Source organism: Catharus ustulatus, chromosome 6, assembly GCF_009819885.2.
Source record: "Catharus ustulatus isolate bCatUst1 chromosome 6, bCatUst1.pri.v2, whole genome shotgun sequence".
Taxonomy (NCBI): Eukaryota; Metazoa; Chordata; class Aves; order Passeriformes; family Turdidae; genus Catharus; species Catharus ustulatus.
Genome location: NC_046226.1, coordinates 27,350,840 through 27,375,441, shown reverse-complemented (window position 1 = coordinate 27,375,441; position 24,602 = coordinate 27,350,840). Strand labels below are relative to the sequence as shown.

General features: G+C 36.1%; 1 protein-coding gene across 1 annotated transcript in view; it reads left to right on the top strand.

Annotated features, from left to right (window-relative positions):
* ARHGAP5 (Rho GTPase activating protein 5) overlaps nt 1-23,642 on the top strand; it is a 48,977-nt gene extending 25,335 nt beyond the window's left edge. The window contains exons 5-8 of the mRNA XM_033062055.2: nt 12,550-12,627; nt 13,603-13,734; nt 15,303-15,408; nt 19,842-23,642. Coding sequence (XP_032917946.1) covers nt 12,550-12,627; nt 13,603-13,734; nt 15,303-15,408; nt 19,842-20,172 — 647 coding nt within the window. The 3' untranslated portion in view covers nt 20,173-23,642. The remainder of the gene's footprint in view (nt 1-12,549; nt 12,628-13,602; nt 13,735-15,302; nt 15,409-19,841) is intronic.
* The last annotated feature ends 960 nt before the right edge of the window (nt 23,643-24,602 follow it).

Below are 24,602 nucleotides of genomic sequence, written 5' to 3'. Positions count from 1 at the left end.
GACAGCATTTTTTTCTAAATTTGCTTATACCTCTAATACAATTTTGACTATAAGATGACAGTAGCAGTTTTAGCAGGAGTAAAGGTGAAGGGTTTTCTGTATTATAGTAGAATTCAGTTTTGCTGCCATCTGTAAGAATAGTGTTTCTGAAATAATTACCGCAGGTGGCAAGCCCAATAGCTGTTTTTGAACTTACATACTGCATTACTGCAATAAAAAAATTAGGTGAAACCTCAGGCGCTGGTATTTTTGGAGTCAGAGATACTAGTATAGATCTGTCTTTAACCTTTACTTTCTATCAATTAAAGGTAATAGCTGTATTTTCTGCCCTCTTGCTTTTGCTTTTTCCACCTCACCCAGTTAAAAAATGGGAAAGGAGGAAGAAGGGCAAGGAGTAATAGAGTGGCATAGTCAGTTCAATACATATATGTATATATATATCTCGTGTTTGCTGTTTTCTATAGCAAAAAAACCCCAACCCAAAACAAACCAACGTAATTTATAGGTGAGTCACTGTCATTGTTCTTTGAACATGGCTGTGTACAGCTACCATGCTTAGCTATATAAAACAGATATTAACTGGTATTGAAGACCAACTTCAAGAGTTTGTGGAATCTAACAATAATTTAATTTGAGCATGTTTCACTTTTTAAGAAGGCTTTCAAACAACAGTTCTAAAAGTTTTATTTGCTTTAAAGTACTGTCATCTTTGTGGTAAACTTTGAAAAAAAGTATTTCGCCCAAAGAATTTTCGCCAGCTTGTGGGGTGAGAGAGAGAACTGTTAATAGTGTGGGAACGTTATTTGTTGTCTTTTTTTTCTTTGTAATTGTCAAACCATGTGACCAGCCATAAGATCTAGCACATCCATTCTCTTCTCATGACCTGTCTTGGGAAAATAAATGTTGGGTTAAACTACTGTATGTTCAGAATGTAGGGTCTCCTCAAAAGTTGTGACTCAGAAGGCACAACTTTTCTGCTAGCTGCATGTATGTTAGTTCATCTTGGAGTGTTACTGTGTAGCTGGAGAATTCTAATTCTGGCCATAAATGTAAACTGGACAAACATTGTGCTATCTGCATACTTTTTGGCTGTGAAGATTGTAGTTGTCGTGCTAGTTTTATTAAGCAGTTAGTAAAAAAACTCTGCTTCTGATCTTTCTCTGAATTTTCTTTCTCTTACTCTGGATTCTGTGTAAGTTGCTTTGGTGTTGTTTTCAGCTTCCATACTTGGCTGTGGGAGTTTTATTTCTGGTGTGTATTATTTTTATGTTGGATTAATATGCTGTAGGTATTTGAGTTTCAAACAGGTTTCTGACAGAATATGTTCATTGACTTTGAGAGAAGGTTCACTTGCATTGCCTTCAAATCCTGTGCTGAGATAGGCTGATGTCATTGACTTCATGACTGCCTGAGAAAATTCCAGTTTTGGGGATGATCAGTCTGCACAAGGCAAGTCAGGACCTATTGGCTCCAGCCTGAAGTTCAGAATGGTACCATTCCCATATAAAAAGTTGCTTGGCCCTGGAGAGTCATTCAGTACTCATCTGTCTCTTAGCAAGTCAGCCTGCTGTCAGTTTGAACTGCACTGATTACCAGTGTTTATTATCATTGTCTTTTTAATCAAGAAGTGCAGTCTTTTCCAACTCAGCTAATCTGTGTATTTCTCTTACAGAGGATATAATTGTTTAGCATTTCCTCTTCAGTTACTTTCATGGAGTTCAGCTCCTTTCTATGTACAGTAATTTCACGATGACAAGCCGCACCATTTTGACTAAAATTTTGCTCCCACCCCAGAAATGCGACTTACACTCAGGGGCGGCTAATATGTGAGTAATTTTCTGACATTTCCAACCCCGGAAGTGCAAGCCGAGGTGCCGAGCCGAGCACCTGCCAGTAAAACCCGGCTTTACGCAATTGTTACAAATTGGGTACTCTGTTTCGCGGCGGGTGGAGCCGGGCTCGGTGCAGGCAGCGTGTGGTGGGGGAAAGGTGGGGGAGCTCCCTTCTTCAGGCAGTGCAACCCGGGGGAGAGACGGGGGGCTCTGTGCTGCCATCCCCGCGGCCCGGGAGGAAGGCGGGGGGCTCCTGTCCTCGCCTGCCGCTGCTGTCACAGGAGCAGGCAGGCTCCCGTCCCCGTCTGCTGCGGGAGTGGGGGGGCTCCTTCCCCTCCTGCCACCGTGGGTGCCGGCGGGCTCCTTCCCCTCCTGCTGCCGCCGCCGTGGGTGCCGGCAAGCTCCGTGCCACCGCAGGACAGCGCCAGGCCGGGGTGAGCGAGCCCGGCGGCAATGGCAGCCGGCCCTGAGCAGCCCTGCTGAGTGGCAGTGCCAAGCTGGGCCACCTGGCCCTGTTGGCAGCCCTGAACAGGCTGAGCCCTCACGACCCGAGTCGAGCCAGCAAACACCCGGATCCCGCGGTTCTGTTACTAATTGGCAACTTTGTTGCACGCGGGTCCTCGCTGCGAATGACAGAGAGGCTTATAATTGGGTGCGGCTTGTGTATGAACAAAGAACAAAATGTTGCTGACACCTGGAGATGCGGCTTATAGTCAGTGCGGCTTGTAATCGTGAAATTACTGTAATCTGGATTGTGACTGAATTTGTGAAGATGTGAATTAATCTCGGTTTGAAGGGCTAATCTTAACTTTTCTTGTTCTCTCTTTCGGTCTCATGAAATAACACAAGGCAATGCTTTGTTCCCACTCATCTAAACTTTGACTGAGGCTAGAAAGTACACAGTGTGAAGAAGAATTTTCTCTTATTTCAGATGCCTAGATGAGTCAATAGTACCTTAAAGTGTCTTTGAAGATTCTTGCTCCACCATAAACCTTAAGGAATTGAGCAGATGCAGAAAATACCATCAGATTTTTGTTTTTCCATAATGTTCTGGAATATCCTCACAAAAAAAAAAAAGGGGTGCCAGTAGAAGAGGGACCATTTAGAACAACTAAACTAAATTCAGGAGCTGAAAAGTTCTAGCCTTTTATAAATCAAGGGATTTTCTCTTCTGTAGAAGTCATGTTGTTCTTGTCAAGGTAAAGGGTGATCTGGTAAAGATAAGGGATCCTAAGTCTGTGTGTATAGGTGAAGGTTATTCTTTCTGTGGTCCTCTTTAGTAATTTTCAACAAAATGCTTTATTCTAAATTGGTTTAGCTTTATGGAGCCAACCAATTAGTTTTTGAAATATTATATATATATATATATATATATAGAATCCCCTTGTATTTTTTTATAGTACTGGAAGCAGAAGCTGAGGGGCAATTAACTCAGGTTAATACCTGAGTAGATTTAAAACTGGTAAACTGTAAATATGTGTTAGAACCTCTATTTCACAGCAGTCTGTGCTGTCACTGGTACTGAGAGTATGAAGCACCAATAGCACATAGTACTTGGTCTTGTTGGAATCTGTTGATTTAAAAAAATAGCACAATATCATATGAGAACATCTTAAATTTTATACTACTGTCACTTCTGAATGAGAAAGGGGGAAAGGTTTGTTAAATATTATAAACAAGCTTTACCTCTCTGTTTCTACATTGTCCATGATTATAAGAAAGCCTTTTTTCTATCCAAGTCTTTAATTTTTGAATTCATTGTAATTGTAGCAGGATGAGTAATATTTTGGTTTGTTGTCAGAGCTCTTTCTTGGTTCACTGAACAAAATGATCAATAGATTTTGTGTTTTTCCTTTCAGGTAAGTAACTTGCCAATGATGAATTGCCAAGTTTTCCACTAAATATCTTGGTATAAATATATAGTGTTTTCAACAAAACTGATTTTTCGTGGAGATATTGTGATCTTGTCTGTAATCTTTTACAGAGTATATGAGCACTTTGCTGTCAGTAGTGACACATATGATATTTGTGTGCTTTTACCTCCTTTACATTCTTTGCAAATTGGTTTTTAACTTGCCCATGAGGGAAGCTATTTCAATTGACTGTCATTGGTAGCTCTTTTTGGTTATGGGCCTCCGAAGAGTGTTATTCTGGTCTGTTTTTTTTGTTCTCCTGATGGACTGAAGAGAACTTCATTTTGTTGCATCATTTGATATGAACTTCTAAAGTGTATTGGTTTTCTGTCAACTAAGTTTATGGAAATGTATTTAGGAGGGAAACCAGAGTTTTGATTTTTAAGAAAATTGTAGTGGCTGTTTTTGTATAGAAGTAACGGTGCTATGCTGAGATATGCTAGAAAAAAGATTACCTGCTATTTTAAAATTAAAAAATCCAATGTAGACCATTAGCTTTTATAGTGCAGCTCATTTTTTCAAAATACAGGTAGCAGAATTGAGTTACTTTTTAAAACGAAACCATTTAACTCTATGAATTGCGTGAATTCTGTGTTTCTCTTAAGAATTATTGTGGAGAGAATAAGGTATTCGATACTCTGAGAGAGAGGAGCAGTTTTCTGAAGGCTGATTGAATGTCTTCAATAAAATGTTGATATGGTTTGAATTTTGTATTGCAATATAATGGAAAAATATTTATTGAATGTCCAGTTGTAAGTGTAAAAAGTGTTACATGTTTATGCCAGCTTTGTAACTTATATTACTGTTGGTAAAATTTTTATGCTGTTACACACACCTCAGATTTAGTGATGAACTATTCCATGGACTGTTTATGTACTATTCAGCACATACTGTTGTTGCTTTTTAAATTTTCCCAAACCTAAAATTATTCAAGCAAGATGACTTACACTAACTGTTACTATTAGCATATGTGGGATTTTTTAATATTTCAGGTTTTTCTGTGTTTTGGGTTTACTTATTGGATTAGTTCATGCGTTGGTGAATAGTTTGTATAGATTACATTTCATTCTGTTTTACCAAGGAAGGAGACATCAAATTAGCATTATAAATACTAGTAGTTTTGCTGTTGAGTACCTATAGTTCTTGATGATATTCAGCTTTAATATCATTATTTTAATGTTTTTTCCTCTGAGCTTTCACATGTTTTAAATTTTTTATGAATATTGCTATCCATGTACTTCCTTGACCAGATTATAAATTTTAGATTCCATACTTCATAGAAAACGGATAACATTAGTAGAGTGTTAATTGTACACGAAATAATTTAGCAAAGAGAAGCTTATTAGAATAATTTTGTTTTAATAACTTAGTTACTCAGCTTATGTGAGACAAGGAATGGAATAAAGACAGAAGAAGGATTTTGACAGAGCTAAATGTCACTATCACGGTTCCTATAGAGAGCTATAAGAGAAGTTAAAAATTGTGTACTCAATATTTTATGTACAATAATTACTGCTTTTGATATTGAGACCATTTTTGTAATGCTTCTAAATTTACAGTTTTGGAGGTACTTCAGGTAAAAGAATATTGCTTTCTTTGAATTTCCTTCAAACCTAGCTTACACTGTGGCCTTTTATGCTGAATCTGCTTTGAGGCTAGATTTTTACACTGACAGTATAGATAGGCAAAGTTTGTCTCCAGAGAATGAGGTTTGGTAGAAATAGGCAAAGAAAATGAGTCAGTGGTGCTTGTTGTGATAAAAAAGTCAGGTAAATCATTGAAATATATTCCTAGTGGCTGGAAAACCCAGAAATTCAAGATTGATTACCTCCACTTTTATTCAAGGGACTTGGGAGAGCTAGAGGGTTTTAGGAACCTGTTGCGTTGGACAGAGAGAACAGAACTGGACACTGCCTTGGCCTGGCGTATGAGTTTGTCAAATTTAATTTTTGGCACTTGTCAGATGTCCCTGAATCAGTAGAGTTCACTGTTTTGAAAAACTGTATCAGCAAAAATTATTAAGGTCTTACTGTATAGTATTACAGCTGGTAAGTTAAGAGTCAAATGCATGCCAAAACAAGTGCAAAGCAGGGGCAGCAGCAAGGGAAGGATAGAAGCAGTGATGGGTGAAGGGGGAGTGAGACCACCGTTTTCAGTCATACTGTTGATCAACTCTCCATGAAACTTTATGTTTAGCAAAAATCGCTCACAGGCCATGACTGTTACTCCTGTTTCTGGTTTAAATAGCTCTACAACATGTTATGTACCCTCATCAAGTTGGTGAGTGATTCTATAGTGGGTGGTATGGTTAATGTATTTAAGACCAAGGCTTCTGCTTCAGGGAACATAGGCTGGAGGAATGAGATAGTAGGAACATGAAAGGAATTCAGTGAGGACAAATGCCAGACCTTTCAACTAGAATTGCAAGAACAAAACCCATGCAATCGTACATGCTGAGCACTTGACTGAGTCTATATCAGTGCTAATGAAAAGGATCTTGTGGTTGTGGTAGAGAAGAATAGGCTGATCATGCCTTCCGTATTGGACTGTTCCAGTAGAAGGGGGAGGCACTACAGCAGCAGAAGTGGTTGCAAATTTTTGCTCTACACTTGACAAAAAAGGGATCAGGGTCTGGAAATCCTAATGCAGGTTTATTCAGCTTGGAGAAAAGGAGGCTGAGGCGATACCAGAAGCGCCTTCCCATGCCTGTAAGGAGGTTACTGATAAGGTGCAACCAGGCTATAGAACTGAAGTACAATGTCATTAATGTAGGAGGTTTTGATTAGAAAAAAAAGGAATACCTCTGCTCTGAAGATTATTAAAGCACTGGTTCAGGTTACCTGGAGAGATTGTGGGGTATCTGAGAGATAGTAAAAGGGAAGTTTAGATAAGTATCCAAATCTGATGTTCACTGTTGTTTGAGCAGGAGGTTGCACTAGATGATCTCCTGAGAATTCCTTCTGTGGTCACTTCAAAATTGACATAGAATAGGTTTCAGTAGTTAGGAGACTCTACACCAGTTTGTTTTGTAACTTTTGGGTTAATCAACAGAGAGGAGACAAACTCAAGAGGGTGAAACAGGCATCAGTCACTTCTCCTAATGGAAGACTGACTACCAGACAGAGGCGGAGCACGTGCATTAATTTAGTAGTGTGAGAGAATCACTGAAAACTGTAAACAAATATGTTTTGAAATAGTCATAAACACACTGTGCTCTCATAAAAACTTGAGTTATATTGCTAATGAGGTATCTCTTCAAAGGAAACATCATGGGAATTATATAAAGAGTTCCTAAACAATGCAGGTAGGACCAAGATGTCAGGGTATGTACGATAGTTATGCTGTTCAACTTATTCCCTCAGCATTCTCCAGACCCAAAGTGACCAAACAGCTGTATGCCTGGAAAACTACAATGCTTCAATTGTCATGCATTTTTAGTGAAGCAAAGAATGCACCTGCCTTTTCCTAGGCATATTAATGATGTCATATTAATTGTAGTCTTGTATTCTTTTCTTAAAATGGGCAGGCCATAAAATATGGACTTGAGTGACAATTCATAAAATGATTGAGACCTTGTTTAATAATCAGTTAGTGTAAATTATAGAAATGTTAATTCAGCTTTGGAGAGCTTCCTATAGTAAGAGTTTTTCTAAAAGTACTGCTTAATTCCTTACACTGCTTATTGTTGAACATTTCAATATGCTATAAAATTATTTTTTTACAAAAAGCAGTAAGACACTTATTTTTGGTGCTGGTTTTCAGTGTATGAATTGTATGTCATGGGACTTTAAATGTCTATGTTGATGAGGTCACATTAAATATTTATGTAAGTAAAGTTAGTGTGAGATTCTTACTTAGAGTTTGATTTCTTTGCTCAGTAATTATATGCATTCTAGGTGTACATAGAAATTACTGGTTTGGATCAGTAAATTGGTGGTTCCTTTAGTCTTGTGTTGTAGCACAGGGGTAGAAAAGAGGTACATCAGATCAATCCGTGGAGAATAAAATTAGGGAAATATACAGATCATCAAATTTACAAAGATAAGTGTGGAAATGATAGTCTCAGCTATTGTAGTGGAGAATGTATCCTGAAAAGTTCCATTGCCCACTGTAGAGGAAGAGATTGGACTGGGAGAGACAGACTTGCTTTGATTGTGGCACATATTCAGAAACACAGACAGAATATGATAGCAGAACCTGGCTGTGGATGTTGCTAGCAGACACTCTATGACTTTTCAGCAGTCTAAATGTTAGTATAGCTGTTGTCACTTGGGAGAAGACTTTGAAATCATCATAGACATCTCTAAAAACTTAAACTCTCTGTACTTGCTATCAAGCCAGCAAAAAAAAAAAGTAAGTGTTACAGAGGAAGAAAATGCTATGCTATACACACAGTTTAGATACTGGTTGCAATTTGATTCAGCCTTTCTCAGAATAGGAAAGAATTGGAAAAGATAATACATGTGAGAGTAATAGTAACTCTTGGATAAAGATACACTGAGTTGATTAACTTAGAACATTTCTGAGGAAGAGAAATTACATCAATTTACAAAACTGGTGCTGGGAAAATGTGGAAAAATTAATACTTCTTGTTGAGAAAATAAATGATGCAAACTTCAAGTACTGAGCATAAACTCAGTGTGCTTTCATAATGTACATTCTGAAATGACAAAACTGCATTCACCATGATGTAAAGACTACAAGTCATTTACTTGAAGGTGTTTGGGTGAATTAGTGAAGGATGAATCCCCAGGTGGCTATTACAACACCTTATGCAAAAGCCTATGTGAGCCACCATCTGCAGAAAGCTGGGAGGATATACCACAAAAAGATTGCTGGTAGTTTTTTTTTTTCTTTCCTGTCCTTTCTACATCTCTCCTCAAGTAAATACTATATAGTGTTGTATATGGTATAGAGAATGGATATTTCACCAGGTAGACTTTGGTAGATCCTTGTGCTGAAGTTAGTATGTTCCATGGAAGAGCCAAGACTTGTGGAAATATGTTGAAGATTAAGAATTGAAGGATCTACAGACTGATCGTGTATATAGGTACAGATCCACCTGGCTCATTTTCTCTGAAAAGGTTTGAGCCCTATGTGGTGAAGTTCCAGTTACATGGGATGGAGCCCTGGTCACAGCTGGCAGCACAAAAGAAGGTGAAAGAGAGTTTATTAGGCACTAGGAGGTACTTCGAGAAAAGAGTAGTCTAGGCACAGGGGATGTGCACTGTCTTGAAATAAATATAGGTTATTGTGATGTGATGTCAGGAGGATCTAGTTATTTAAACCTAGAGGTGTTGTAAAGCTAGCAAGACAGGCAAATACAGTAATTTCACGACTGTAAGGCGCACCCTTTTGACTAAAATTTTCCCCCGAACCTGGAAGTGCGCCTTATAGTCCGGTGCGCCTTATATAATGGACAAAGTTCAGAAATTTACCAGCCTGGAAGTGCGAGCCACAAACGCCCCGAGCCGCAGGAGCTGCAGCCCCCCCCGAGCCACTGCAACCCCGGCGCTGCGGGAGCCCTGTGCCCCCCTGAGCCACGGGAGCCCTGTGCTGCAGGAGTCTGGTGCCACGAGGGGGAGGTGGCACCATGGCGCCGCAGAGCCGCTAGGGACAGGCAGCACTGTGGAGCCGCAAGGGGGAATGGCACGGCAGCAGCGCCGAACCGCAGCAGACAGGCGGCACGGCAGCGGCGCTGAGCCGAGTGAGGGACGGGTGGCAGGGCGGTGGCAGCGGAGAGCGAGGGGTGGGTGGCGGGGCGGCAGCAGCGGAGCCGCGAGAGGGAACGGCATGGGAGGAGCGCCGAGCCGAGCGAGGGACAGTTGGTACGGGAGGAGTGCTGAGCCGAGCGAGGGACAGGCGGTGCAACAGGAGCGCCGAGCCAAGCGAGGGAACAGCACGGTGGCTCCGTGGAGCCGTGAGGGGGAACAGCACCGCGACAGAACAGAGCCGCAAGGGGGAGGTGGCCCCATGGCTGCGCCAAGCTGCGCCTGCCGGCACCGGGGCTGGGCGGGAGTGCCAGGGCCCACTGCACGGGGATGGAGCCTGGGGCTGCCTTTGAAAGCCTACGCCGATCTGTGAAAAATGTTTCCAAACTGTGCACCTGCCAGTAAACTGCACGATCGCAGGATTCAGTTACTAATTTGTTACTTTGTTGCGCGCGGCATGGATCTTCCTGGCAAAAAGAAAGTGCACCTTATAGTCCGGTGCCTTGCATAATGTACAAAGTTGTAAAATTTGCCGACTCCCGGAGGTGCACCTTATAGTCTGGTGCGCCTTATGGTCGTGAAATTGCTGTAAATCATATGATTCTCTTACATGCTATTACAGTAGCAATTGTGTAAGAATATGTTGAAAATTATGACTGGACCAGAATGCAAGCAGAGTAAGAACATAGAAAAACATTCTCAAAAATCAAGAGATTTGCAAATTTTTAAAAAGCTGTCAGAAAAAAAGAAGTGTTGGGTGCTCTTGATCTTTCCTTCTTTTATTATAGATATACATTCTAGATATGCAAGAAATCCAAAAGCTAAAACTAGTGAACTAGAGTGTCTGATTCTTGATGTAAGAACCATTGGAGAGACCTAGTTGCATAATAGAAAGCAACAGAGAATTGGAGCATTACTTAAAGAATACTTTCAAACTACAGATTAAACTTGTCTCCTTCTGTGCCTTAGAGTAAGTGTAATGACAGTTGACCAACCGTTTCATGAAAGTGTGACTTTCTAGAATGTATACAAGTAACGAAAGTTTTTCCTTGAGGAATTCTGAAGAAAATTTTGTTAGCTTAATCCAGAATTGCAGCAGTTCACTATTTTTGGAAGATGCCTAAATTCAGTAGGCATCTCCTTGTTTAACCTGAAAATTTGCTGAAGTACTCTCTTTTCTTTATTGCTTAAAATTGTAGCGCAGATACCACACTAGACCATGTCTTCAGAGCAGCCGGTTCAATTATTCAAGGTTTGTACACTCCTACTAAACAGTGACTGGGTCAGATTTATCAGAGACTGCTATTGCAGCACATGCAGTTCCCTTTGTGCAGAAAGACATTGAATTGTAATTGGATAAAACAAAGACTATCCTGGGTCTTTAAGGTCTCCAGAGAATTCTCTCATACTAAAGAGAATCTTGATCGTAGTTTGTTCTTGTCTACCAGTTGTCTTTTGTATTTATTTATGGCTTCTGGAAGAGGAATGTCAAGTGTTTCTGGCTGTGATCACACATAACACATTTGGGACATTTTTTTTGAAGGCAGGTTTGAAACTCCTTTCAAGATGTGGAAATCACTGAATCATTGAAACCACTTTTTGCCCTGTGCCATCAAATTCTACCTTCTGGATATCTGTGAACAAGACTCAGGTTTTTTGAAGGGACTGTTCAGGTGTATATTTACAAGAGGAAAACTCTTGACTTTGGAATTGAAAAGCTAAATGATGGACATGAAAGTTTATTGAAGAAATGTTTACTGAAATAACCTTGATGGCAACCAGTAAAGAGACATGTTGAGTTGTTGAGACATTAAGAAGGAAATAATGAATTAAAAGAGTCATGTGAAATTGTTAAAAATATCCCAGCTGTAGGAACCAGTCACGTGCTTTCTGTACTTTGAATATTGTAATAGGATTCTTAATGTTTCTTGGTAACTGAAAAGACACATTTGGTGGATCGTAGTGTGACAGAGCAGTTAAGTGTTGATGTGATGATCTAAAATGCATTGTTATTGACCTATGATGGCAAAAGGCCGAGAGATTTCATAAAGCTGTGAAACCTGTTAATTTTTAATTAAACCCATGTAGTGTTCCAGAGATCTAGTATGTAGATAGTTTTGCACCGATAAAGGTAACTTGAAGAATTAAGGAACTATAAATTGCTTATATTAGTAGGTTCTAAATTGAAAAAGGAAAATATCTTTGGTAATGGTGTGATTGTCAGGATGGACTCTTTCATTCTGTAACTGTGGGCAAAAAAAGATAGCAATGTGGTAGGAAGCATAATCACTGGAATGTGCAAGTGTGTGTGTGTTTGTGTATAATTAAGGTGTATTGTTCAATGTTTACATTGAAAGACTGATGGAATTACAACTCTGTAATGTGGGGTAAGACAAAGTAATGATGAAAAGCTTGGAGAACCTGGGCTTCCTAACACCTTTCCCCTTTTCTGCCACCCCATGAAGAAAGACTTGTAAATGATGTGATAGTTTACCTTGAATAAGAAGTGAGGAGCGATGGATTCAAAGTTTATAAAATATAAGTGGTAAAAGGGAAAGCATGTTGGAAGATTCCGTTCTTGACATAAACAGGAGTGTGTTGTACCATGAAATTAAGAGATCAGGATTCAGTTACAAATGGTTGATTTTTTTTTTTCCCTGCAGAGTATTTTTAGTGTGTTGCTGCTTGCTGTAATAAGTTGTTAAGCCTGAACTGTGAAGACAGTTCTTAAAAACATGAATATTGTGGGTGCCACAGAATTTAGGTTTTTGATTATTAAAAAAACATTACAAATACCAACTGTCTATTTAATAGAGATCAGTAAGATAATAATTTTGGGTACATTTATCTACATCAGGGTCTTGTTATCCTACAATGTCATTTTGTCTGATTCATGTTAAATGGAATAGTGGACTCAGTGGACAACTGACATTTTGTGTTGGTAGTCCTGTATTGCTGTAATGGTTAATGTGTTAACTTTAGGCACTTAAGAAATGCATTCCTATTTTTGATTTCTGAATTAGTAGTAACTGGTTCTGCTTTGCTTTATAGTATATAAACTTTTTAATATTTATTTTTTTCTCCTCTTCTAAGGATTATGTACTGAAGGCCTGTACCGTGTTAGTGGGAATAAAACAGATCAAGACAACATTCAAAAACAGTTTGATCAAGGTAATCAGATTTTATTATTTAAAGCCAAAACAGAACATGAATTCTCCATAGGTTTATCACAGTGCAGTATAAAAGGATTGCTCTTGCAAACCAAGTTCCATAGCACTGTGTCCTTAATGCTCTGATGGGCTATATTGGTATAGTCCAGGTTATTACCAGTGAAGCTCGAAGGATAGGAGGGGAGTCTTGTTGCAGCTGGCTTAAGTGGTGTTAAAATATTATCTAGGTGGTATTTGAAGGTTTGAAAGAGTTTTAAGTGCAGTCTTAGCTGTTCCTTGTGTTAATAGTTCATCAGTCTTAGACTTTAAGGCATTCACTTCTTCTTACGCCCCACAAATAGTAATTCTTGATACTTTAGTGAAAGCTCTCTTGAATAGCATGCATTAACAATTAAGTCTGGATAATTTCTAAAACAGCCTTTGTCATTGTAGAATATAATGAAATGTGATTGGTAGTTTAGGCTCTTCACTTTGATGTGTTTATGTTTCAAAATGAAAACACTTATTAAAAATTCTTGGATGTTAATAATGAAATTGAGTCTGTGAAAAATAGTAAAATATCTCCTAGATGTTAAAGAAAATAAATGTGCTATTTTTTTAATGCCTTGCTTTACTGTTTAGCAGGATTTTGGGAAATAGAATTTATAACTCCTTCCTGGGAAAAATTGATTAATCAGAAGCAAATTAATGACAAATACAAAATCATTCAAGTCTTCATGGCGAATTAGACAACTTTATTTTTCTTATCTTCTTTTGTAATATGTCAGATTTTCTTATATTTGATTTTTTTGTAGGTTGGTGTGATAACAGCTTGTCAATAGGTTCACCTTTTTCTTCTTATTTCCTTCCTAATAATCATTTGGCAAAATTTTTAGTTTTCAGTGTTTTGAATAAATTCTTGTTTTTATATAGTATTATAGGTAATGATAGCAGTAGGTTTAACTTACACTGCTGTTTTTAAAATTTTGTTTTGCAGATCATAATATCAGTCTAGAATCAATGGGAGTAACAGTGAATGCAGTGGCTGGGGCTCTGAAAGCTTTTTTTGCAGATCTGCCAGATCCATTAGTTCCTTATTGTTTGCATCAAGAGTTGTTAGAAACATCAAGTAAGTAACAACCAACCTTTTCTTGATTTAATTGTATTATTTCCATTGTTATTATTGCTATTTTTACTTAAAATTAAATTGAAAGGACTATCTGCACTGAATATTTTTAAAGTTCTTTAGACACAAGTATTTTTTTAATTTGTTTAAAATTAGAAGAACTATATAAGATGAGATGAATGTAATACATTTATTCTTCAAAATAAATTGTAGCTTTTCTCCTTCTACTAGAAAATTTAATTGGGAGACATCTACTTTTTTCCACTTTTGATAAAAATGATGGAAGCTCTTGGAGCAGCTTTACAGTTGCTAATGGGAAAAATCCCTTGAATTCATGAAGTCTTACATTCAAAGTAGACTTTAAAAATCAGACATCTGATATTTGTGGGATATTATGGTAATTCTCTAATTCTCTTGGAATTTTTTTGCAAATTCTTTTCAAACTTTTATAATATGCTTAATATTGTTTGCCATGCAAACGTTTTTCAGATGTTTCATATGTTCCTGTCTTTGAAATTTGTGTCTCATTGGCAGCAAACTGTTCCACAAAACGACCACCACACTTTTTCACAGAATACGACTGTGACATACTGTATTCCAATGTATTTTTTGTTCAAAACATGAAAGCACTAGTGTGAGCCTAAGGCTTGGGCCTGGACTTGATATATTGCCCATTAGAAACTTTTGTGTTTTCTTATGGTATCTGTAAATAGCTGTTTCTGGTATTTCTAGTGTACTTTTCACGCGTATTGCTTGTTTAATGTAGTTACTTTGGTTCTATATTTTCTTAAAATTACAACAGTTAAATTCCAGTCAAAACATAAAATAGCTTAGAATATAAGTTGAATTACTGTTTTAAAATGCCATTAATACGGCTTTAAATTTCTATTAGGGATGTACTGGACTGTATTTAACACTTTTTTATGACATGAATCATCATTGATTAGAAGCGTATTCTGCAGAATGTATGCATTAGTTGCTGGGTTTTTAAAAATAAAATTGTTACTTTATTTCATAATCCTTTCCAACATGTTAGTTAGTTTCTGTTTGAAGCACGACTAATGTCCTTTGGGCCTATGAACAATCTCTGTCCTTCTCTAGGCAGCATATTTAAAGTAGCTGCACCAGCCCTATGCGTAACTTTTTGATTATTCAAATAATTGTGAATTTTAAGAATATTCTAAGCTCATGTCAATGTCTTTCTGTCATAACATTTTGCAAGCAGAGGGAACTCTAACAAGAAATGACCCTGTCACATCATTCTTCTACAAGCCAACTGTATGCTAGTCAAGTAATTATTTGCTGAACACAGATAAATAATTTTGCTTAAATTCAGAAAAATATTTTTGTGCTTAGTTAAACTTGCAATGGGTGTGCTTAGAGTAACCAGGAAAAACACTATAATAAAAAAGTTACTCTATGGAAATAGGAATTTTATTAAATATTTTCTCACTTGATATTTCTCTGTGGGTATCTTACTTTACCATCATACTAGGAAAAAGATTTAGCAGAAAAAGATTTATTCAGTATGTCTTTCTGGATGTGTCAGAAAATGTCACTTATTTCTATAGAAATCATGGATAAGACAGAACGGCTACACGAGTTAAAAGAGATTGTGAAGAAATTCCACCCAGTGAACTATGATGTCTTCAGATACATAATAACACATCTAAACAGGTTTAGTATTTTTCAATTTTGTTTAAGTTGTTAACAGTTGCAAAAAAGATTGTGTTTTTAACAATGAACTATCTACAAGAATTGAAAATGTGGAAAAAATATTAGGAGTTGCAGTTGATTGATAAAGTCTTACAGATTTGTTTCTCACATATTATCAACATACATTTATTTGGCATCGTTGCTACTATAAAGTTAAGAGAATGCTGTATGTACATAATAAAAGCTTAAAATAATAACTTCACCTAATAATAACTGTGCAACTAATTATAACTATTACAGACCCTCCCCCACCCCCAGAAATAATAGCTATTAAAATTATAGACTAATCTAGGCTTTAAGGAACTTGAGTCATTTGGCCTAAACACCCTCTTCCCCACTCTCCCCCTTTCCCCTTCCTGACAGGGCCCAAACCCTGTACTGAATAGTAAAATGTAGAACAAAACTGTAAGTAACAGTAAATTGGTTATACTTACTTCTTAAATTTTGCCTCTTGCGTAGAAATTCAAAGTTTTTATATTTAAAAGTTATTTCCATATTTACTAAAATAGTACTAATAGATGTATATCACAACATAATCTGAGCCTTTATGTGTACAATATTGTCATAAAAAAAAAAGACCAGCTTGCTCATGCTTCTTGAGGGACAATGAAAATATTCTTTGAAATCTACAGAATGAGATTAACTGTATTATTGTTGAGGTTATAAGGAATCTTTGGAGTTTTTGTTCAACCCCATTGCTTTGACAGTCAGTTACAACAGATTGCCCAGGGTGGTGTCCAGTTAGGTTTTCAGTATCTCCAAGATATGGGACTCCAATCTCTCAGAACAGCCTGTTTCGGTGCTCAGTAACCCTCACAGTAGAAAGTGTTTCCTTATGCTAAGAGAATTTCCTGTGGGTATTTGTGCCTGTTGCCTTTTGTCCTGCCACTGAGCACCACTCAGAGTTTCAATTCATTTTCTTTACACCCTCCTATCAGATATTTAAAACCAATGATAAGACTTCCCCTGAGCTTTTCCAGGCTAAACAATCTTAATATTCTCATCTTTTCCTCATCTGAGGGATCTTTGATCTCTTAATGATCTTCTTCCTAATGTACCCTCATATGTCTGTTGCGCTGGAGAGTCCAGAGATGGATCCCAGACTCCAGATAAGGCCTTGGCAGTGCTGAGTAGTGGGGAAAGATCAGCTCCCTAGGGGTGCAGGCAGCACTCCTAGTGCAGTCTAGGGTGCTACTGGCCACCTTTGCCGCAGGGTCTCCTGGCTGATTCCTCAGTTTGTTGTCCATCAGGACTTTCTTGTTTCTCTTTGTGCAATGTTACTTTTCAGCCAGGCCATTTTGTGTACAGACATATGTATATACTTTTCATTATTTATTAATATTTGTTATTATTATTTAAAAGCTTTTCATTATTCATATAGTTTATTGTTCTGGACTATTGTCCATGTGTTTGTGTTTCTGCAGGTATTTGTAATGATCTAACTGAGTTTATTATTAGTACAGGAGAAATAGAAATAAGAACCTTTAACTTTTCTACTTAGTCAACAGGAAGAATGTAGGTACTCTCTATTTGCACTTTTCAAAGAATGTGTAAGTTTCTTGGAATTTAGGTGCTTACTTTTACACTTCTCTCCATTACATATACAACTTGCGTAACCTTTATAAAGTTATCCATTTTCCTTTACAGGGAAGTGAATCAGTTTTTCCATTGTGTCCAATACAAATTCAGCCCTAAAATAGATAAAACCATATCAATACACAAATGCCAATATTACAGAACTACAAGATGTGCTCCCAAGTATCTAAAATAAAAGTGAACATCTCAGATTTGACACAGCTATTAGTTACTTGAAATGTTAATTCTTAACATGATAGACATTTTGTGGAAGAATGGCGCTCTTGGAACTGTTGAAAGTCTTCATCTGCTCACCTATTGGCATAGCACAGCTGAATGTACAATGTCAATTACCTGGATTGCTGCAAGTATAAGACATAAACATAATTTTAAAAGTTCCTGAGTAGGTTCTAATCCATGCATATATACAGACAAATTAAACATATTAATCATGGAATTCACTGGAGAACACGAGTGATTGGCCTTTGCTTTCTGGTCTGGTCCTCTCTATTAATAATGAGTGATTTATGTTGCAGGTTGCTAGTAACAAAATGATCTTTTCTTAAAGAATGGCTGTCATTTTTTGTCTCATTTGCAGTGTCAGGTAGTTGCATTCCATTCAACAAGAAATCTGCTTGGATGTAAGCAATTGCATATATAGAAAGAGGTGGATACAGCTGTGTACAGGATCTTAAAGGCAACTTGTAGCTAAATTCTTGACAGTCTGTATTTATTTTTAAGAGATTAATTCGTGGTAAATTACTGCTGGTATATAATTAAAATGGAAATGTTGTTTGCCAAATGAATTGTTCATTTAATGAGGTAAAGCGGTCTTCTACATGATGAAAGAGCTCTCATCACAAGCTAATGTTTTAGATGCTGTGTTATTGCATCCTACATCATTACAGTAAAATATGTGCTATTGTTGTATAGTTAGTAATGATTGGTGATTGATATTATTTTGGTGAGTCCACAAGCACTAGACCTGGTTGTTGAAACTAAAAATACAAGTATTATCCACAAGACCAGTATCCATGAGTATTTAATAAATGGCAAGAGTGAAATGAATTTTTCATTAGTGTTATAAGCACATTTCTGAGCATTAATTGAGATTGATTAACTGTAAGCAGAAGTGAGCTCTTAAAACAGGCTAGTATTGGATTGACATTGGCTATTTTGATACTAGCTGTGTTTTATACATGTTCTTTGCTAAGAAGACCCTTGTCATGTTACAGAAGGACTAATATGGCATAATATGCTTCTGAAATCTGGGAAAACACCAGTGTGCAGCTTTTAAAGTCTACTCAGAGTGGGTTTACAGTCTGAAGTTCCTCAGACTTGGCAGTGGAGGAAGTGGGCAGGATCAAGAGAGACATATAATTTTTCATTTTGAGTGAACATAGAAGAAGGTAAATGAGCATTTGCTGAGCACTTAGAAAAAGATTCTAAAGTAGTTAGAGAAAGTTTGGAAGGAGACCAACATACAGGTTTGATAGTGTTTCATTTATGCTTAGAAAGTACAAAGGTGGTGAAGTTGAAGCACAGGAGGGAATGCAGTTGATTGTTCATTTTGTTTAATCTGGTTGTGAGCTGTTGTTGGGGTAGAGCTGCCATGCTTTTCTTTTTTTTTTCTCACCTCTAGCCATAGGTTCCCACTTTTTCATTTGTTTAGTCTAATGATTGCAAGCATACAGCATACTAATAATAATCATGCTAAGCAAAATGTAGTTTACATTTATTCTTTGATCTGTAAATGAATTTAAAATGTAATTTTTTTAGCAAAGACATTATGAATTTTATTTACTTCATAATAGTATGCAAGTGTCCTTTGGACCAAACTTAAAACAGATTGAGAGGCAGTATTTCTATACTTCCACACTATTTTTTATGATTTATCGTTACCATTATACATGTATTGTAAATGAGTGGAAATATTTTTTTAGTGTTAATTCTAGTGTTTACTATGACTTTCACAGCTCTTGAATCTGTGGACTACAGCCAACTGTCAGAAATTCTTGTGGGCTGCTCTTGTTAATCATCAAAATTGTAACTGACAAATTCTTGAAGTTTATTTTCTGTGTATTTCTATAGAAATTGTAGCTCTGCTACCTTCGTGATATCTACTTTAATACAGGAAATGCATGTTCCCAGATGAATGCATCTCTTAGGTGTTTGCCAGATGTATAACACATGATTTTTCATGTATCTCTCAGTAATTACTTCTAGATAAAATTGTGATTTTATGTGTATATAATTTGATTTTATGTGTATATAAATTATTGATATATTTAGTTATATGTGTATATAAATTGTGATGTCAGTTTAGAATGCAGAATATTTTAGAAAACAAAATACCCTGTCTCTTTCTGCCGTGTTGCTGTGAAAAGCATTTTATTTTTTCTGAATAGGTATTTACTTATAGATGATAAATTTGGTAACAAGATGGTTTGTTACTCTTTGGAGGTTTCTTTTGTTTGTTTGGTGATAGTATTGCAATAATGAATTTAGATGATAAGAGAAGAACGTGTTTCATTTGGTTTATTGTCAGTTCAAAATGCCAGTGGAATGTTGAATTTATTTCTTGCTAACAAGGTTTGTTAGTTAACTATCCAAATCTGGAAACAACATGGTTTCTAAATTTTCTTCTGCATAATAGCATAAAATATTCAAGGACAATTGTTTTAATGTATTGCTGGAGAAAAGGAGCAAAAATCTTGAGATTGTTTACTAATAATGTCTACAGTTAGAGCACTATGAAAATATTTCAGTTGATTGCATACTGGTTTTAATTCACTCTGTGCGTATCATTCTCATTTCAGGGTTAGTCAGCAATATAAAACCAACTTTATGACTGCTGATAACTTATCGATTTGTTTCTGGCCTACTTTGATGAGACCTGACTTTGAAAACAGAGAGTTTCTTTCTACCACCAAAATCCATCAATCAGTTATAGAGACCTTCATTCAACAATGTCAGTTTTTCTTTTACAACGGGGAGATTGTAGAAGCACCCAACCCAGTGGCTTGTCAGCCCCCGCCTTCCAACCCAGTGCAGATGGTGGAGCCCATGGTACCCCTGCAGCTGCCGCCCCCGCTGCAGCCTCAGCTGATACAGTCGCAGTTACCAGCAGACCCTCTTGGTATCATATAGACACAAGATGATTGCAGGCAGCCTGGCGCTGGACAGTAGAGACAAGCTATAGACATGCATGTTTCAGGATACAGTAATGTACTTCATATTTATGAAAAATAATTCCCATCCAGCTGATTGGACATCTTTTTGTTATATCCCGTACTGTGTTCCTCATTTGTACACGCTGCAGATAAAAACTATGTGATAAGCATGACTGGAGAGGTTTAATTTTTAAAAGCAAAAATAGCTATAAAGTACAAAGCTGCTGCTGCATGATACCTTATTGCAATCACTATATCATTCCTGTGACAGTTTGTCACAATATATTGTGAATAAAATTTTTCTATAGAAATTAAATGATTTAAAAAAATTACATTTATGAAACATTCAATGCTTACAGCCTGCTTTATGGCTGGTTTTTGTTATTTAACATGCTATTTTTGGCAATTTTCTTCACATTCGAGCATTCTGTGTAAACAACTAAAGCCCAGCTATAGTTTATTTTGTAATCTCCTGGCTACTTATGTGACTTTATGCTTAGGGTGGTTTATGGAAGAATGCAAAATGCACTGTTGAGAATTTTACGATCCCTCACCATCCATCTTTACTTATAAGTAAACCTGTGGACAATTTAAGGGTGGGTGAACTTGCTTATTATTTCTTACAGCACAATACCAAGGACATGCTTGTTGTAAAAGTGAGTTTCAAATATTGTACAAAAATTTTGATGTTGCCTACTTATTTCTTTATGTTCCATTACCGAACTAAACATTTTGTAAAACTGTTAATTCTGTAAACAGCTGCATGTTTAAAAGATCATTGATGGTCTTGTAAACTTAATCTAATATATTTTAGATATTTTAATTTTTCCCACTTGGGAATACATGTAGTGTTTAGGAAATAGTTCATGACATTTTCATATAAGGTTATATAACTTTTCATACATAAACATGACTTTTGTTGTAGTAAAATTCTCTAAACCAAACAATGTTTTAATCTAGGACTTCAATTAATCTATTCTTTAAATCTATTTTTATGTGACCCTCTAAATATATACGAAAATGCATTGCTAATACATGGCAATAAATACTTTGGGTACTGACAATTAACCTCTTTGGAGTGTGTATATATAAAATCACATAAACTTGTATTCATATTTTTTCTGTGGTATGTTGTACTAAAATTTCAAATGACTCTTTTTTTCACCGTAATTTTAAATTATCTTTTTTTTTCATTTATTTTACTTTTGTATTGGTACCAATTTTGCTGTAAAAGAATGCTGCTTAATTTAAACAAATCTTTTGGTTAAATATTTTGATAGTGGTAAAAAAATTAGAAGGTTACAAATTGTAGCAAAGGGGAGACCATAGATAAACACTACCTGTGAGACTTTTCATAGCAGCTTTTTTTCTTTCGTGCTCAAAATGTACCTTTTTAGGTCTGCAAAGAAGAAAGTTTTGACTCATTCAGCTGCTAGAATGTTTTGTGTAGTTTTAAAAAAAAAAGCTTTATGATGGTCACTGTTGTAATCTTCACTTATAACAAGATTTAAGATCGTCTTGTATGTATTATAGTAAATAGATGATTTTGAGAATTAAGGCTTTTATTAAGAAATTGATTTGCTCCATTTTCCCAAAATAAAAATTGCCTTTCCCACTTATGTCCTAGGTATTGTACTTCTAATGACTTGGATTATCATTCTAGGTTACTAAGATACCATAAACCTGGCTGCTGTTTAAAGTACATGTATATTATAAATTATCTTGATATTGTGTTATATTCTTGCAAGTAATTATCTTTTTTAAGAAAAACAAACAAAAAAGAAAAGTCAACCCTATTCCTATTGCAAAGCACACAGGAACTAATAGTACAATAAAGTCTGTCCTGTAAATTGTAGTATTCCTAACTTGTTCTACTTTACCTGTTGTCTATATAGCTTTTATTTATAGTTTTCAGTCTAATCTTGGCATGTGTAGCGAAGAAAATGAAACTTCAAGAGTTTTATAAACTATTTCTAGGTTGCTAAAGAATTTATTTTTTTATTGTATATGGCATAGACAAAACATCACCTGTACAGGAAACAAGTCTATTTCTAATAGAAGTAAGCTTAAAAATAAATGCCAGTCATATCCATATTTAAAAATTCCATCTATAAAGTATCTCTAGTCTTTGTAATGTGAATTACATTTTAAACTTTCTATAACTTCCAAGTTTTTGCCATAATATTGAACTAATCTTTAGATAATTTTTAGAATACTTAATACATTCCATTTCATGTTGAGATTTCATGTTTTGATCACCAGTATTTGCAGTACTGTTTCTTTATGTATGACGTTGTGGCTAAATGGCTAAATCATCATTATTTTTAAGAATCTTAACACTTCCATTCAGCCAATTACAAAAGGGTTATTACATTTACTGGATAAACATAGAGAAATAAGAAAGCATGACATGTGGCACCTGTTTGTCACATGGAAGAGTCCCTGCATATACTGTTTGCATTATGGAAGTGTTGTATGCAGGAATGCGGATGTGTGTGTACATGTAATATATACACTTCGAGGTTTTTTATCTGTTTGTGTGTTTATGCAGACATGCATGCACATGCACCCATATAGTAAAGTTTTTAAATATACTAGGAAATTAAACTGTGGTTATTAAAGATTTTTAATAGAGCTTTCTCTATTATTATTTTTATTAGTGCCATAAAATGAGGAAGCATGTTATTATATCCAAATTCCTCATACTTTGGCTCATGTAGACCCTTCTAGTTTTAATGAAAATTCAAACAATAATAACTATATTTTTTAATGTGAGCATTTTTACCATAATATCTATGTTGATAAAGATGTAAATGTATATTACTTTGATTGAGCCATCTCAGTGACACTCTCAGTGGAGTAGTTTGTTTTTTTATGTTATAATAGTATAGACATACTGCAGTGTATTGTCTTTCCCTATTTTAGGAATTCTAAAATCCCAAACCTGAGTTACAAAAGTGCCATTTTAAGTAATGCTTAACAGGCTATTTCAAAAATCCTTACCCTTCATGGTCTTGTGGAATTTAAACTCATATAGTGTAAATAGATGGCAGATGTCAACTTAAGTGAAAAGAAACTTTGTTGTTCTTTTATGATTTCTCCTTTATTTGAATCCTGGTTGCTAGGAATTTATAGGTATTTTTATTTTTAGTTGTTGGAGTTTAGCTTCCCATATTTATGGTAAACATAGAAAAACTATCAATTGGAGATTAAAAAACCGGCCATAGTTTATGTGCTGCTTTCATTTTTTTTTTTCAGTAATTGTGATGCTGTTTATGAACTGCAAAAATTGCACACATTTTAAAAAATCTCAAGTAAAAATTTTGTTCTTTGTTTATAATGTAATCTTTATGGCTACATCAGGAGAATACTGCAGTGAATTAAATATCAGTGAAGCTTATTCTGTATAAAAGATGCAACGAATAAAATACTAAGATGCTTACTGTGTATAATGTTCAGTTTAGTTGCCTACTAAATTTTTAAAGGCAAAAACACCCTATCTTTCACAGCCACAGAAATGAAATTTAGCAGTAAATCTTGCTAAAGTAAGAGTGCAGTGTGTGTTTTAAGTTTTTCTTGGGTGGGAGGCTGTCTCTTGTGGGTCTCTTAAATTTATTTTTCCTGTGGAATTGTTAAACCTGAAGTAAAAACTGGGGGCTTTTAAGGTGAGCTTTAAGTCATCAGAGTTGTGCATTATTGGTCGTAATTCTGCTAACGATATGGGATAAACACAGCTTTGATAGTAATACTTGTTTTAGTTCTCATGTTTGCAGTGACTGTGCTTTGGTTTTTCAAAACATCCTGAGTCTTATGGCTGATGCAAAAATAACTGCAAAACCTTTCTGACAGTCTTCAAATCTGCGCACTGTTCGGATTTTATTGCATATATACACACACTTTTTTTTTTTTATATACATATAGAGTAACGTGCAGGTACTGGAGCACTTTAATCTCAAATGGGTTTCATTTTACATGTAATCCGTGTGCAAATCTCAGTTATTTAGATTGCTTTATCAAAAAACAACTACTGAATCTGACTGAAATATAATGCACTGTTCAGACTCAAGTTTCTGATGGGTAACCATCCCAGAGAACCAAAATGTAACGTCAGTGATCGGTTGTGTCAGATGCAGTCCTTCAACTAATTCGTGGTTTCCATGGAATCAGAAAGGGATGAAGTTAATCTGTCATTACTGAACTGAATGCTTCCTGCCTTTCCTTACTGATGATTTCTTTCCCAAGTGTGTAGCTTGTGTATCTTATGGCTGTTTCCCATATGTTTCTCATCTTCCTTATAGAATACAATGCATGTGTGTTTAGAGCTGAAATTTTGTTGCTGATCTGAGTCTCATTGATGCCCCAGCTGACAACATAGTGCTTTTATATTGTTGAAAAGGGTTCAGTATA